The sequence below is a fragment of the Sturnira hondurensis genome, unplaced genomic scaffold (assembly GCF_014824575.4).
Source record: "Sturnira hondurensis isolate 20B ecotype Veracruz unplaced genomic scaffold, ASM1482457v3 Scaffold0018728, whole genome shotgun sequence".
In the NCBI taxonomy this organism is placed as follows: domain Eukaryota; kingdom Metazoa; phylum Chordata; class Mammalia; order Chiroptera; family Phyllostomidae; genus Sturnira; species Sturnira hondurensis.
The window spans coordinates 19591605-19608551 of NW_028091359.1; the positions used below are offsets into that span (position 1 = coordinate 19591605).

Sequence of the window (16947 nt, forward strand, 5' to 3'; positions counted from 1 at the left end):
GACCTGGCCCGCAACCCAGGCATGGCCCTGACTGGGAATTGAACCAGCGACCCTTCGCTTCACAGGCCAACACTCAATCCACTGAGCCACACCAGCCAGGGCTGATCATTACATTCTTATTCAAGTTTGTATTGAGCAACACTGTGGACCAGTTGCGGCATTAACTGCCCTCATTGAAAGTACAGTCTAGTAGGAGAAACAGATAATCAAACAATGAATGCACGATGATAATATAGAGCCTGGCAGAAGTACCAGTAATACCTGCTTGAGTGTGGTTAGTGGGGTAATAATATAGGTGTAATAATTTATAGTCTTAATTTCTAAGGTTTACAGTTATGAGTACACAAAACAGTTTCTTCATCTTTATAATTTATTAATGCATTATTTTGCATACGAACAACTGTAAACCTACTGTTGGCCACCCCACGCACATAAATAAATAAATAAATAGCATATTTTACATGTTAATTGTATGTTCATATATATTAATTAAACCTGAGAGAAGTGATCTGAGGAAAAGCAGTCATGGCCATTGAAAAGAGAAACCTGACCTAAAACAGTGATTCCCTAACCACTGGGAGTGTCTTTTGAAGGAGTGGTAATTGGAGAAGAAAGCCAAAAAATGACTATTGGATGAAGCAGAATAAGAGAAAGCCCTCCCAATCCGAAAGCAGCATATGCAAAGGCCCTGTGGCAGGAGAGAGCATAATATCACCAGAACCTGAGAGGAAACCATGGCTAGAGAGCAGGGGTGCTTCGGAACTGGTGTGAGAGAACTGGAGATGAGCGTGGCCAGGCCTTGCAGAGCCTGTGGGCTACACTCTTGGGGGTGGTGGTGTGTGTGTGTGTGTGTTTTGGCAGGCAGAGGTTGGTTTTTTGGAGGGGCCTATGGTCCTCCGGAAGTTATTACAGGGTTTTAAGCAGAGTTTTAAAAAATAGGGCAAAGAACTATATATTCTTAGATAAGAATTACATTTTAAAAAATGTCTACGGTCATATTGGTTTTCACCAGGAAAAGTAATTGTTTAGATAAGTGTCATGTTTCTGAAAACAGATCATGTCTTGTGCCACATATTCTTGTGTTTAATAATCTAAATTCTTATGTCATTTGCTGTGTGAAGATACGGTGTGTAGCAGGGACACTGCATTTTAATTAAGGGACTAGATGGGAAATGAAAACCTGCGATCATAAAAAGCCTTGATAATGATGCAGTGAAAGATTAAGGGAAATATTTATGTGGGAATTGCCATCATCTACTTTGCAAGTTATCCAGCAATGAAACCAGCTGACAAAGGGAAATAGTTTTATCAGAATGATTATTGGGGGAAAGCTTTTTAAATATCTTGTCATTTGAAGGGCTTGTGAATTTATTTTTTCTCACTTGTTTCTGTTTCTTTGGCTTTGTAGGAAAGTCGTTATTTTGATGGAGTTAAATGTTTTGAAATCAGCAGAAGCAGTTGGAGTAAAGATTGGCAACCCAGTGCCCTATAATGAAGGTAAAAGTGCTTTTTGTAGGTTGTAACACTCAAGTGAATACCTCTTCACAGATCAGAAATTCTACTTTTTGGGTTCCATTTGATTTGTTAGTTATAATAAAAGTAGCAATTTGGTTGGGGGTCTAGGAAGCAGATTCTTCCTCGGGTTTTTTTCAGGACTGAAGAAATGATGGTTAGATTCCTTAAAGAAACCTTTCCACTGTTTTTCTTTTTACTCAACACTGACACTTCTGGCTCATCTACAACTAGATGTCGGGGGTGCTTTCCTACGCCAAACAGACTGGTCGGACCACAGCCTGGGCATGTGCCCTGACTGGGAGTCGCATCTGCCCCCTTCTGGTTTACGGGACAGCGCTGCAACCAACTAAGCCACACTAGCTTGGGCTGCTCTGCTTTTTAAAAAGCTCTCAGCCTGAAGATAGTTCCATATGTATACTTGGAGATCTTTCTCTTTTTTAAAAAAGTTATTGTAAGAAATGCACAAGAGATAGAGGCGGGAGGATCCAGATGATCTGATCCAAGTGCCTTTATTTGATGCCGCGCTTCCGGGCAGGCTGAGTCAGGATGACTGCAGCCCCTGGGGGCGGGGAAATGGGGTCTTTAAAAGAAAAAGCATGAGAAACGTGGGTGCATAGGGGGGAGGGGTTAGTCTCTTGTCTTCCAGGCCGGTGAAGACGGAACCCCAAACCTCAGGGTTCCAGGATGTGAGACGAACAACGGGTTTGGTAAAGAGCCGGGCTGTTCCTGGTACAGGAGGGTCAGAGTTTCGATTAAGCCTCGGGGCTGTCAGTTGAGTTGGGACGACTGAGTCCGGAGCAGTCCAGAGGGTCAGAAACTGGCTTGACCCTTTCAGTTGTAGTGAGTTCTGTTCCGTGGCTGCTTCGTAATTCAACCAGTCCTTTGATGGATATTTGAGTTGTTTTCACACTGTGAAAACACAACCGCAATGAATGACTTTCTAAATGCAGGTATAAGGGCAGAAGGGGGGTGATTGCCAGAAGTGCGATCGCTGGGTGGGGGGGGGGTAAATGTGGTAGAGAGGTGAGTAGGTACGGTTGCAGTCCCCTCCATAGGTTGGGACCATTTTTCATTCCCACCAGCAGTGCATGGAAATACTGGTTTCTCCACAACTGTTTTTGGCTGTATGAACATTAACAGCACACTCTGTTGTTAATGTTCTGAATTTTTTCCGAACTGATGGATGAAACCTGGCATCTCCGTGTAGTTAAGTTGGTCTCCTGAGAAAGGTGAGCATCCCTTTAAATGTTTAAGGGCCTTTTATTCTTTATGAACTGACTATTGTATTGTCTGATTTTCTTTTGGGTGGCTTCTTTCTTTTCTCAATTTCTCAGAGTTCCGTAAAAAGTAGGGGGATCAATCCATTTTCCCCAGTATGAGTTACAAAGGCTTTTTGGCTCTGCTTTTGGTGTTTTTGCTATGTGGCTATGTTTTTGTTTTTATGAAGTTGAAGTTTCCAATTATTTTAATATGACTTTGGGTTTTTTAAGCAATAGTTAGAAAGGTTTTCCTCACTCCAGAGTTAAGGCATTCACGCATGTTTTATTCTAGTACTTCGTGTGATTTTATTTTTTACATTTAAATCATCCATGCTGCCTTTGTCTTAACATTGTGGTTTCTTTGAGGAGTTTGGGGCTTCACTTTCACATAATTTGGAATTTATGGGTTTTCTCGGTCCCCTAGCTTCAGAAAGATGTAGTCTGTATAGGGGGTGTTTGTAGGGTGTGGGTATTTGTTCTCTTTGTTGCTCTGTGTAGTTTTTCGGAGAAGTGGGAAGATTTAGGACTAGGTCATCACCATGCTTCTTCCAGAAATGAAGCCTTCTAGACTTTCCTTTGTACCGACACAGAACAGTAATTTGGTGCTTTCAGTTAGAAAGGGAGAGCTGAAGCTTATTCAGGTAAAGCTCTAAAATAGTAAATTGGAACATCCCATTTGTTTTGCGGTAGTGAAGTCTGGTTAAAATGAGCACATTGGTTTATTGTATTCTCGGCTTTGGGGGAGAAGAGCTAAGGCAAAGCGCCTCTGAAACCTTCGGATGCTGTAGCAAGGTCAGGTAGAGGGGATGGTGCCCAACTTCATCACCTTTGCCTGATTTCTAATGTTTTTTTATGTTGTATTTAATTGAATGGTTTAAAAAATATTTATTTATTTTTTTTAGAGAGAGGGGAAGGGAAGGAGAAAGAGTGGGAGAGAAACATCAATCTGTGGTTGCCTCTCATGTGTCCCCCACTGGGGACCCAGCCCACAACCCAGGCATGTGCCCTGATGGGGAATCGAACTGGCGATCCTTTGCTTCATAGGCCTGTGCTCAATCCACTGAGCTACAGCCAGGGTTAATTGGATGGTTTTTTGGACATTTTGTGTTTCAGGGGCAAAAGTATTTGAAATAAAGATAAAGATTACTGCTTAGGGTTAGAACTGTAAAACTGGGGAAAAGTCCTTTGTCTCAGAATCCCGTCCCACTGGTTCTTTCCTTCAGGATCTGTTCGAGTGCAGGGGTGAGAGGAAGATCTTGTCCTTCAGAGTTATTTGCTATTGAATTTCATTGTAGCCAAATCAATAACACATTGTTACTTGGGCCACAATAGAAATTGCTTTGTTACAGTGACTACTACCTTACAGGTGTATTTCACATATATGTTTTCTACTTATCTATTGTGAGAGCAAGGCAACTCTGTTATTACTGGGTAGAGTTAGGTTGGTATCTGAAACTAAAATTAGGTTTGTATCCTCCTCAGCACCTAACCCAGAATGTGTGACGGTAAAATTAATTGACTCAGTCCAGCCCAGAAACTAGCAGAGGAGTTGCAAAATGTGCACTGAAATTGCCTTATGGTACTAGTACTATGTCAGGTAAAGATACAGAATTTTCAAGATGTGAGAAATAAAACTTCAGACACAATTCATGCTTCGTACGGGACTGGATTGGATGATTTGAAATCTCCCGTATGTTTTTGTCAATATGTGTATTCTCTGTACCTACACTATTTCTAACCCTAATGTTTTACATAGACTTAATTTCTTACACTTAGTAGCATTACTCATCATTAGCTGGAATTTTTTTTTCTGGCTAATTCTGTCCATTTTCTGCCAACAGGAAATTCTAACTATTGGATTGACTCTTTATAATCTTTGTAGCTGTCATTAAGAAAGCGCTTGCTAGTAGAATTTGAGTTTTTGTGTACCCTATTGTGTGTTACCTAATTTTTATCTGCTGGTGGCTCACTTACCATTATAATGATATTAAAATGATAGGTATGAGTGCAAGCAACTTGAGGAACTAGCCTCTGCTTTTTTTTTTTTTTTAAGATTTTATTTATTTATCTTTAGAGTGAAGGGAGGAGAGGAGAGAAATATCAATGTATGGTTGCCTCTCATGAGTCCCCTGCTGGGAACTGGCCTGCAACCCAGGCATGTGCCCTGACTGGGAATCAAACCTCGATCGTGTGGTTCGCAGGCCTGCGCTCAATCCACTGAGCCACACCAACCAGGGCTAGACTCTGCTTTTAAATATCCCATTTTCCTCCTGGGTCAGAGCCAGTGCTGTGAAGCTAGTGTGGAGCACCTAAGAATTATGACTTTGATCCTTCCCAAAATGGCTTGACTTACAGGTGGCAAAAAGAGACTATCAGAAGTTGAGTCTATACATTTCTGCTCTGGATTATAATTTTAAACTTTAGAAAGATTTTTATTTAGCTGTAGGCCAATTTCGTTCATGTCTTGTGGTCAGCAGTTGTGTCTCAGTGCATTACATTGAAGGACAATTGGGGCTGTTTACAGTGCCCCGGGGTGTTTGCTGTCCCTTTAAGACTGACCCTTGTGTCCTGTGCCACATTTGCAAATGTAGACCCAAGCAGGAGTTGAGGATTGTTCTGATAAAGGAATTAGTAACTTTTCCCAGCTACCAAATATTAGGGTTATTAGTTATGTTCTATATAGTTAAAGTTTTGGCTGCCAGAATTGGTTACTTACAATTAAAAGTTAACTACATGGTGAAGCAAATGAATCTAGTTGGACAAATGTAGGTGCAAGGTGACGTTTGCCTCTTCCTAGCTGTGTGACTTGGGCAAGTTACTTGACTTCTGTGGCCCAGTTTTCTCGCCTGTTAAATGGGTATAGTAATACTGTCTGTATCATAGGGTTGAAGATTAAATGCAGTAGTGCACTTAATCTTGTACCTGGTGCAAAAATAGGCACTCAAAAAATGGTAGCTATTATTAATGTCTACTTCATTGAATCTAAGAATCCAATAATTACATTACCATTATATTATGTACTACTACAAGGAAATTATAACACATTAATATTTTTTTACCCTCACTCAAGGGCATGGTTACTGATTTGAGGTGGGGGAGAAACATTAATGTAAGAGAGAGACATTGATCAGTTGGTTGCCCCTGATATGTGCCCTGACCAGGGACTGAACCTGCAACCTAGGCATATGTGCTGACTGGGAATCAGACCCACAACCTTTTGATTTATAGGACAATGCCCCAAACACCTGAGCCATACCAGCCAGGGCAACACATTAATTTTAATACCTATGTTAAAATGTCAAAAATATTCATCTTAGAATAGATAAATAGCTAAGTTACACTTTTAAAAATTGTGGTAAAATATGCATAACAAAAAGTATACCTTGACCATTTTTTGAGTGTATATTGAGCGTGGGCCTGCGAACCAAAAGATCATGGTTCGATTCCCAGTCAGAGCACATGCCTGGGTTGCAGGCCAGTTCCCAGCAGGGAATGCATGAGAGGCAACCATACATTGATATTTCTCTCCCTTTCTCCTTCCCTTCCCTCTAAAGATAAATAAATAAAATCTTTTTTAAAAAAAAAAAGAGAAGAGCAGTTCTCTCATTCAATTTCTGTGACACTTTGCAAATTCAGAGACAGTGGGAAAGCTAAAAGTAAACACGGAACTTCATTGTTAAGAATCTTGTTTTCTTTTTCCTATGTAAATAAGGCCTTGATTTTCCTCTCCACAGGAAAAACTAAAGAATAAACAACTCTGTTTAACCTTTTCAATTTTATGCTAAATTAATTTCACTCTAATGGCACGGTTAACTGTCATTTAGTTAACTCTCATTTAGTCAGACCAGTGAAGAGTAATATTGCCAGAAGGAAATGACACCGGCGTGTCATGGGCCCAGTTGAGTGAGGGCCTTGGGAACCCAGCAAGAGTAACCCCATCCTGGGGAAGGCAGGGCCGAGGGGCGGCAGGGAGCCTTTTTGGCAGCGCCCTCCGTGGGTGTTCCCAGGCACCCGAGGAGATCTTTGGGAGCCCCACTCGGGTGCTACAAGCACTCTTGATGAGCAGCCCAGCTCGACTTACACTTTTAGTGCCGATTACAAAGGCAAAATAAAATTCCCTGAGCCTATTATATATTTTTTCCATTAGGTGTATTTTGCTATTTTAACATTTTCAACTTCATAAACATTTGTCAAAAGGATGAGGGGCAAATAAACACCTTAATGGTCTGGCATTTCTTACTTTCTGCCTGAGAGAGTTCATTTCCCCTCTTTTCCTTTTAATCTTCCTGTTTCCTTCACATACCTAGTTTCTGAACTCCATTCTCATCTCTTCCTGCTGTGACAGTTCACAGGCACTTCACGGTACCTGAGGTTCTTTCAACTCTTATTTTCCATCAACCATCAGTTGCAAAATAAGGTGGCTTTGTTTGGGAGGGAGAGGGTAGAATCCTTTCTGAATGTCTTTTTTCCTTTGAAGCAGGATCACTTCAGAGACAATTGAACTGCTTTTAGGTTTTTCTTACCACCCAGCTTTTTCTTCTAATAGTTCCCGCCGCGAACACACAGTTCTGTTGATGACATCGATTTGTTGCTATGGAAATAGTGGTATTATCTGAGATCCAGCCCAGTGACTTGACTTCAAGTTCATGCAAGAGAAATGGGCAAGGCTTTAGGGGAGAACCTCATTAAAACTGAAAGCTATTAATTATAAGCAGGTGAAAGGTAGATGGAGCCGACCTTGTAGGTGATGAAAACAAGAGCGTGCCCCCCACACACGCACTGCATGCTGTTGACTGCCCCGGCATGGGGTCTGACCCATGAGAGTCTCTTTGACAGTCACAGGTTCCTGTTTTCTTTGAGTATTTCTTCTACTTAAGTTTCAGCCTTTTAACCCAAATTATTTGCACCAAAATGGTCTTTCTCTTTTGATCCTCAGGACATGGGCAGCAGCAGGTGGCTCCTTCTCCAGCCTCAGCAGCCAGTCCACTGGCCAGCAAGCCCCCACAGCAGAATGGGAGCTCAGGAATGGGTAAGACCGCCACTGGTCCTATGTTAGGCTTTTGCATAATGTTTTTAAATTTAATCTGGGACTAAAGGAGGTGTTTAGAATGCCATTCACAACAGTTGCTTCTTGCAAAGAGTAAGTTCAATTCTTATTGCGAAGTATGTGATTGAAGAAATGATTAAAGATAGTCTTTTAAAGATAACATGACAGTTTTTTATCAGAATGATATACTGTTCTCTGTTAATAGTTTTTCTGGTAGTTTTCCACATCTTAGGTTTTATACCCTTCTTACTGTGAATTTACATAGCTTTTAAATTCTAGCCTTTTAACTATCTAGGATCAGCTTATTAAATTTGGCTTGTCTCCCCAAGTACCCCATTGCGGGCTCTTGGGTATTTATCTTAGCTTAAAGACAGTGCCATTTATATTGGTCATAGATTTGCTTCTCAGTTTCATGGATGAGAAATAGTTCTAACTTCCTCTGCAGCGGGTCCTCAGAGGCTGCGATGGAATCATTGTTTCCTTCTGGCCTCTGCTTCAGGAGCCCCCACTGAACATGGTGATTTGTTGAATTTGGTTTATCTTTAGAGGCCCTTTTTCCCCCGTCACATACGCCACCTCCACTCCTCCCACAGTGACTGTTTTCTATTTTTCAATGCTCAGATTCTAAAAAAGGCAGTTATGATGTCGGTGATGTTCCTATGAAACTTTTAAGACATGACTTTCTCCCCATTGGTCTTGGATGCTTTTATCTACCTTGCGAAGCTGTCTACCTACTTTCTCTCTCTGTGCCTCTGTATAAGTGGGTCTCTCCGTACACAACTCTCCAGTTATCTACTGTTGAAGGGAGATGGTGGGCTAGATTATCTAAAATGGTAAACAGTCAAAAAGTCACTTCCTTATGCTGAAATCCAAATGGTAGCATGTTGTTCTTATCTCTCCTTTCACAGATTTATATTCTCAGTTGTTCGTCTTTGGCTTATATTAATATTTAATTGTGAAAACCTGTTAATGTTTCCTAAATACACATCAGCTGGGCGGTAGGGAAAAAAAGACTGGATATGTACTGACGGGAAAGGTACTGGCACGAAAACTCGATGCATGTGTGTGCTTTACGTAATTGTGGGTTATATATTAGGTGTGGGCACACACACATTCTGCCTAGTCCACGTGTTTCTTTGCATATTCTTGAAGTAATTATTACTGTTCTGTATATAGCTGTCTCTCAACTCTGCAGTTAGAATAGAAATTTTTAAGATCTGGGACAGTCTGTGTATATTTTTTACTAAAGTGCTATAGATACCTAGAATAGTGTGTGGTACCTACTTTGGAAACTCAATAAATAAATGCTGAATAATGGTAGCTTTATACTTCTAGAAACATTCCATTGGGAAGAAATGTTTTGATATAGAAGATATGAAATCATTGGCCTAAATTGTATTTTCTGAATTTGGAAGTTGAAGCTCTGCAGAAACAGTGTGCAAAGGAGTTCGTGTGCTTTCGTTGCCTACCCTTTCCCAGTGGAGGCAGCCGCTCACACCTGGGTGAAGGAGGCAGAAGGGGTCGGGCAGCCAGCCACCTGCTCACCTTGCACCCGCGACAGATTCTCGCCCTTTGCTCCCAACTGAACCCCGCCCCCTAGACTTCATTCTGGGCTTTTCAGTCCCATAGAGCAGCTGAGGACTGGCAGTTTTCAGGGGGTGTTCTGAGGTGATACACATTTGTGTCGGGCACCCTCCGTGACCTTTACTTCCTGGCCTGTCCTTTTGCTCTTACGCATCTAGTGACTTGCAGCAGTTTCACCGATCAAGGTTGATTTTCTTCTTCTGACCTGTTGTCGTCTTGCCCATTGGCACGAGACAAGTGTCAGAAGGCGGGCCTCTGAAAGACATCGCCATTGTTAGCCTGACCTCGGGACACAAGACAGCAGATGTACAGGGAATGTCTGTGTGCCCAGCCTTCATTCTAGATTGGGTTTTGGCCTCCTGTTCCAGTCTCTGTTTGATTTCCAGTCTCTGGATGCTAAAAAGGAGGAATTTGGCCTCTCATTTTGTTATAATTTCACCAGTGACACCTCAGTAATTGAGTCAATTTAAAGAGAATAATGATTGTCCTCTCTTGTGTGTCTGTGTCTGTGTGTTTTAAAGGTTCCAGTGCATCTAAGCCTTATGGTGCCTCAAAGACATTTGGAAAAGCTGGAGGGACCAGCCTCGTGAACAGTTCCGCGGGGTCACAGGCCAAAGTGGTGCCCATCGCCAGCCTCACCCCTTACCAATCCAAGTGAGTTTCTCCACAGAATAAGTTCAGAATGTACTTCAAAATAGTATAAGAGGTTATTATGGACTCTTGTCTTATTTATGTGTGAACTCTTACCACACATAAAATAGTTTTCCTCTTTTTTGGTTTGTTTTTTCCTCCCTTTAACTGCCTTATCAGGTAAGGGTGACCAAAAGAGCAATCCGCCATAGCCTATTGAGCTTCATTCATTTTGAAATTAAAAATATTTATTGCTGAGCCCTGGCTGGTGTAGCTCAGTGGATTGAGCGTGGGCCTTCAAATCAAAGGGTCGCCAATTTGATTCCCTGTCAGGGCACAAGCCTGGGTCGTGGGCGAGGTCTCCAGTGGGGGGCGCTCAAGCGGCAACCACACACTGATGTTTCTCTCCTTTCCTTCCTTCCCTTCCCCTCTCAAAAATAAATAAATAAAATATTTTTAAAAAAATACTTAATGCTGAAAGAATAAGTTGGTAGTCTTATGCCTAAAACTAAACATTTGTTCTTATTCAGAACGTGTTTATCTTCTCATTGTATAAATAGGTGACTTTTAGTCCAAAAGTGTTACTCTTGATAGAGTTGGCTTAAAGAATCTGTTCTACTTGTATTCACATTAATATACCTCAAAGAGATAATTTTTGTGATCACTTTTTCCCATTAAAAATTAATTTAGCAGTTGTATTCTTCCATTCTTTGCAGTGTAGGTATGTTCCCCTATGAAATTGTAGGTAAAGTAGCTAAGGTACCCAGTGCCTGTGTGTGGGACGGGCACCAGGACTGGGCTTCGTGCCTCCTATTTTAGTAGCTTCTGAGTTCCTGCTGCTTCGGTGCATTTTGCTTTGGCGGCTTACCGGCACCATGTTCCGTAAGCCTGTGTTTCTCTTCGGTGTGTGTTAGAAATGAGACTGAAGTTTGACACCAGTTCCCATAATGAAAATAGTGGCAAAATATAATTGTTGGTATTACTGCATTTCTAGCTTCAAACCTTTCATTAAGGGGATATTGTTGCCTTGGTGATGCTTTCTAGACAAGGGAGAGAGTTTATAAATTTACTTATTTGACAGGAGAATGAGTTAGTGTTAAATCACCTGGTATGTTTTACTATTTGCTTATTCTATAAACTGTCAAACCGTTATGTCAGCTTTGGGTTTAATTAGGTGGATTAAAATAGAGCTTACATTAAAACGTGGTGGAGTATGCGGGAGATAAGAAAGGCTGTAGGAAGATGTTAGGGAACCTTTCAGATCTTTTCCCAGCGAGACTCAAACGCTAACACCATCCGTGTGGTTTTCAGGTGGACTATCTGTGCCCGCGTCACCAACAAGAGTCAGATCCGTACCTGGAGCAACTCCCGCGGGGAAGGGAAGCTTTTCTCTATAGAACTGGTTGATGAAAGTGTGAGTGTTTGCCGAGCGGGGAAGTAGGAGCCAGCTGACCTGGGCGACGGAAGGCACACCTCTGTGAGGCCGGTGGGGTGGAGAACAGTAGCAGGCCGAAAAAAACTGTGATCGTTACTGTGGTTTTCCTCTTTTGTTGTCTTTTGATGCTGTCTGGAGGCATGGGCTTCAAGGTTATAAATGAAATCCTTGACCTTAAACGAAAGCATTTGTAACAGTGGGAATTAGTGTTCGACGTGTATAAGTCGCCGAATGGGCAGGAGAGACCAGAGATGCTCTGACTCACTGGCGGCCTTCGTTGGAGCTGCGGGAGGTGCTGTGTGCCTGTGAGCAGAGCGGCTCCTGGAGCCGCGGCCGGAGGCACGCAGGAGCCGCCGTGGTGAGTGAGTGGTTTTGAGAGAGGGCTCTGACTGTGCAGGCTCTCCATGCCTTCCGCGGAAAAAAACGAACCACGACGAGGCGACCAAAAATCTGAGTAGTGGAATCTCCACAGTCTTGTTCACTGGTTCTCTTCTGTCCATTAGTTTTGTTTCTAATTCCTAGTACTGTATGTACTTCCAGGACTTCAGACTGCCGTTTATTTGCTGTTTGTCCAAATCTCTTAATGGCAGAAAAAAGTCAGTGGTTTGTTTTTGGTTTTTGTTCTTAGAAGATGGAGTGACACCCCGGATGTACAAGGGTGAGGCCGAGCAGTGGCACGGTCCGAGTGGAGGATGTGCCGTAATAATACAGATCAGCCCCGCGTTTCACACGCTCACAACCCTACACCTGCTTTTGCCCACCCCTGTACTGACCGTAACGCCTACATCCATGCCAGAACCTAATTTTTTACCAAATTATTGGCCTGTTCTGTCAGTTGGCAAAAATTTCACCCATTTATTTCAGTTTTTTATTCATCTGTGACGTTTTGACAGATGAAAAGTAAAAGTGAAAAGCAAATCACAAGCAACTTGAAAACGTGACTTGCTGGGACATTTTTGGCAGTGACTCCTGAATGTGAACTAATTCCTTGCTTAATGCAAATGCGAGGGAAGCTGATGAATCATCTAGGATCAGCTTACTTCCCCGTGGGCTTCGGTCTTGCCACTCAACATTCAGAGTTGTTTTATTTTTGTTGTCAGTATGTTAAACTCACTGTTGGGTTTGTTGGGGGATTTTTTGTATTTTATTTTTTTTAGGTTTCTAACTTGAGGTTTGTAAAGCATGGTAAAAAGATCAGGTAACTCAACTTAATGTGTTTCATGGGGTTAATAGCTTGAATATGTGACTGTAAAACATGTGTTTCTTTAAAGATGTCATTGGACACTGAAGTGTCCTGTTTTTCACTGGCAAAACTGGCTGAGCCCACAAGTCTAACCTCTTGCGTGCATCCACAGGGTGAGATCAGAGCTACTGCTTTCAATGAGCAAGCGGACAAGTTCTTTCCCCTCATCGACGTGAACAAGGTATGGTAGTGTTGCGTCTGGGACAGCAGTTAAGGGCGAGGGGACTCGCGTCCATCGCAGCGCTCCATGGTGGTGAAAGGTTTCTATGTCCAGTTTGATGGACTATCCCATGTTCCACGGCTTGGACTGTTTTGCAGGTCTATTACTTCTCTAAAGGGACTCTGAAGATTGCTAACAAACAATTCACGGCTGTTAAAAATGACTATGAGATGACCTTCAATAATGAGACTTCTGTCATGCCCTGTGAAGATGGTCGTAACTTACCTACAGTCCAGTTTGATTTCACAAAGATTGATGACCTAGAGAGCAAACCTAAGGACTCACTTGTAGGTATGTCTGTGTCTGAGAGCAAAGTGCGTGCTGATGATCAGTTTTGTTTGCCACACATGGCTGGTGGGGGGTGAGACCTACCTGCTTGCCGTTCAGCCTTTGGTCGTGCTGTTATGGGAGCTTGACCACCCCCAGCTAAAGCATTGTGCCTGTGTTACAGACATAATTGGGATCTGCAAGAGCTACGAAGATGCCACTAGAATCACAGTGAAGGCTAACAATAGAGAAGTGTCTAAGAGAAATATCTATTTGATGGACACGTCAGGGAAGGTGGTGTCCGCTACTCTGTGGGGAGAAGATGTGAGTACTTGGGTTCGCAGTCAGAGCATGTGCAGAGAACGGGTAGCGTGTCCCGGAGACCCTTCCTAGGGATCAGCCTGTCTAGGGAATAGTTGAAATCCTTCATTTGATTTACTTCTGTGATCGGTGTGATTTAAGTTTCACATAGTGAAATGCTCTTTCTTCTACATCAGTTTTGATGTCTCTCTGAGCAGATTCTTGGGTGTGAGGTTACCTTGTATAGATTCCCTGTACCATTCATTTATTGCCTTCACTCTGCTATTGACTGTTTTCTTTGTTTCCTCTAAAAATGTTGTGTGTGTTCTTCCTGCCAGTGACACACATTCATATTTTGGGGGGATTTTTGTTGTGTTGCAGGCTGACAAATTTGATGGTTCTAGACAACCCGTGATGGCTATCAAAGGAGCCAGAGTGTCCGACTTTGGCGGACGGAGCCTCTCTGTGCTGTCGTCAAGCACAGTCATTGTGAATCCTGACATCCCAGAGGCCTATAAGCTCCGTGGATGGTAGGTGTTATGGGGCTGAATAAGGGGGCTGCTAGAGCCTGGGCTTTGAGAAATGCTGGGTTTGGGGGTTCTTATAATCAGTATGCGAGCCGTCTGCCAAGCACAGGGCTTTGTTACTGAATGGTGCCCTTCCCATATTTCTTGGGGGCGTTATGCCTTTTGAGAGGATGACTTTAAAGCCCTTAAACTGACAAACCTGTAAACCCTTGACAAACTCGGAGAGTCAGAGGAGGAGGCCATTAAGATAGAAGCGCTGCATGCTGACCCCCACCCTGCGGAGCAGGCTGAGGCCGGCTTTAGCAGCTGTGTGCTGGGGGCATCTGTCCTTCCCAGGTTTAAAGCCGCGGCCTACTGTGCTGTGGGGGGAGAAAGTGCTCTCTGTTCTGTCCAGCCTTTGGTGCCGATTGCATCTTCCAGTGTGTATTCACTGGACTCCAATAAAGTGCCGTGAGAACAATGGGCTTTTGTTGGCATTTTATTGTTATTCCCAAAGCACTCAGGCGATGAGGGGAGCCTATTAAAATCTCCTCGCTATATCTGGCTTTCTAGGGTGTTAAAGCTGCCTCAGAAGAGCACTTCAAACTGAAACATGGTGTGCAGGAATTGATGTGGTCAGGGAGAACACTTTGGCTTGAGCTTAAATAATTTGTGTGACTGTAGTCACAGGGGAAAGTGCGTCAGTTTCCAGTTATGTTTTAGGGCTTAAGGGGCTAACGAATTAGCTCACATTACATCCACCCTGCTTATATTTTGAGTCTAATATGAAACAGTAGCACTAATATTTGAATAGTTTCAGGAAACAGCTACTGCAGTGTTCATGTCACTGAAGCCATCCTCATGAGTATGGCCCACATGTATCCGCATTTAACTGTTCTGGTAGCTGACATTACATTAGGAGACAAGGGGCTTGTTAGTGGTCCGACCAGAAATAACCACAGCTTTGGGTCCTCGTTGCTTTCTTTTCTTTCAGGCTCTGGAGCTCGACCCCAGGCTAATTGCAGGCCCACATTAAGGTCTTTATATTTTACCTGTCAATAGCTGTCATCCTGGTCAACATAAAAAAGGCATGGCTGTCTCCAAAATAAAATAACTGGGCATTGATCAAAGGTTCAGTGCACACAACCCACTAGGCAAGGATTGCAGGTGTTTAGATCTTGGTTATAACAATGTGGGGGTTTTACTGTGAGAAGGGCTGCCTCTCTCCTTGCTCTGTTGACTCCTGATGAGTTGCCTTTGGTGGCAAATGTCTCCTTGGAGTTTTTGAAATCGTAAACTCGTGTAGCTAGTCGTGGCGAAACAGATTTATGGACCTTGCTGTGCCTCTGTGGCGGATTTAGCCGCTTACCTGAAAGAATGAGAAGGCAGTTGTCTGCAGCTCAGGGCGGCATCCATTCCTTCAGATGGGCTCTTTTTAAGGCTCCTGTTCTGGGTGTGCTTAGCTTTCAGTGATCCTCGTTTTGGGTGACATCGACATGTTTTTAATCTCAGAGACACTCTTCCCTGCCACAGATGTGTTTCTGAGCCACTTTCTCCCTGGTCCCCTTTCCTCATATTGGCTGACACGTGATCAAGAAGTATAATCAATTTTAATAATAAATACAAATAAATTTTAACTTGAATGTTACATAACTAAAAAATATCACTAATAAAGCTACAAGAAAACAGGTAATATCTTTTAATAAATTACTTGGGGTTATGTAATCTTTTAGACTCTTATCAGGCTTAAAAATCTCTCAGCGTGGGAACTTTGGGGGGGGCGCTCCCATTACAGTGTATTGACTGTCACTTTCCATATTGATACATCCCAGTCATGATAAAAATGCAGCTACTAAAAAAATTGATGCAGCTGCTGATAGTGGGTAAGAATCAGTAGCCCAAAGAACTATACTGGAGCTCTACATTATTGCTTTTTTGTTGCTGATTGTCCAGGTTACTGTTTCTTGGGCCCTTGGGCCAGTGTTGCTGTGCAAGGCTAATTTAAGAAAAGGTTCTGTGGTACTTTGGCACTGTCTTTCCTGACCACTGGGGGGCATCAAAGCAATTGAGATAAAAAGAGGTCACTCAAGTTTCTTCAGTAGGCAAAAGATACAATGAAGAAGACACTAATTGCAGCCTATGTGACTGTGACCCATGGAAGTTGGGTGAGGGTGTTGATAAGCCTGTACTTGGCATAAAGAAATGAGTGGCGCTCTGACTGGTATAGCTCAGTGGATTGAGCGCTGGCCTGGGAACCAAAGGGTGGCTAGTTTGATTCCCAGTCAGGGCACATGCCTGGGTTTCAGGACAGGTCCCCAGTAGGGGGCACACGAGAAGCAACCTCATATTGATGTTTCTTTCTCCTCCCCTTCCCGTCTGTCTAAAAATAAATAAATATTTTTTTTTTTTTTAAGAATGGTTTGAAAAAAATGAGTGAGATACTCAATAAGTGTATAAAGTGCCTGTCACTCTTTATTTCTCAGGTTCGACTCAGAAGGACAAGCGTTAGATGGTGTTTCCATCTCAGATCTAAAGAGTGGAGGAACAGGAAGCGTCACCAACTGGAAGACTTTGTATGAGGTTAAATCAGAGAACCTGGGCCAAGGGGACAAGGTATCTTATATTCCTAACTTTCTTCACAAAAGCACATAAAGCGTGCAGAAGGATGCATTTTCAAGTCTAATTTCTTATGCCAGCTGTCAAGACATTAATCCAGAGCCGTGGTTCCTAACTGGGGCTCTGACCAGAGCCTGGTGTGGTGGCCATGCTTCCGAATAGAAGTATGTTGTGTGCCTCCAACTGACGTGGAGGCTAGCAGATATCAGCTCTGACTTAGAGTGCTGTTTCGTTCTTAGAGGGGTCTTAACAAAGTGGCCATGACCGGGCTATGTATTATAATAAAAACTGCCTCTGGGTCCATATTTCTTTTCTGTGATTGTCC

General features: G+C 42.8%; 1 protein-coding gene across 1 annotated transcript in view; it reads left to right on the plus strand.

The window, feature by feature from the left end:
* Positions 1–16947, plus strand: part of RPA1 (replication protein A1) — a 47845-nt gene that overhangs the window by 17120 nt on the left and 13778 nt on the right. The window contains exons 5-13 of the mRNA XM_037069914.1: positions 1409–1497; positions 7711–7803; positions 9927–10059; positions 11347–11449; positions 12826–12894; positions 13032–13224; positions 13385–13524; positions 13882–14030; positions 16490–16619. Of these exons, the coding sequence (XP_036925809.1) occupies positions 1409–1497; positions 7711–7803; positions 9927–10059; positions 11347–11449; positions 12826–12894; positions 13032–13224; positions 13385–13524; positions 13882–14030; positions 16490–16619 (1099 nt within the window). The remainder of the gene's footprint in view (positions 1–1408; positions 1498–7710; positions 7804–9926; positions 10060–11346; positions 11450–12825; positions 12895–13031; positions 13225–13384; positions 13525–13881; positions 14031–16489; positions 16620–16947) is intronic.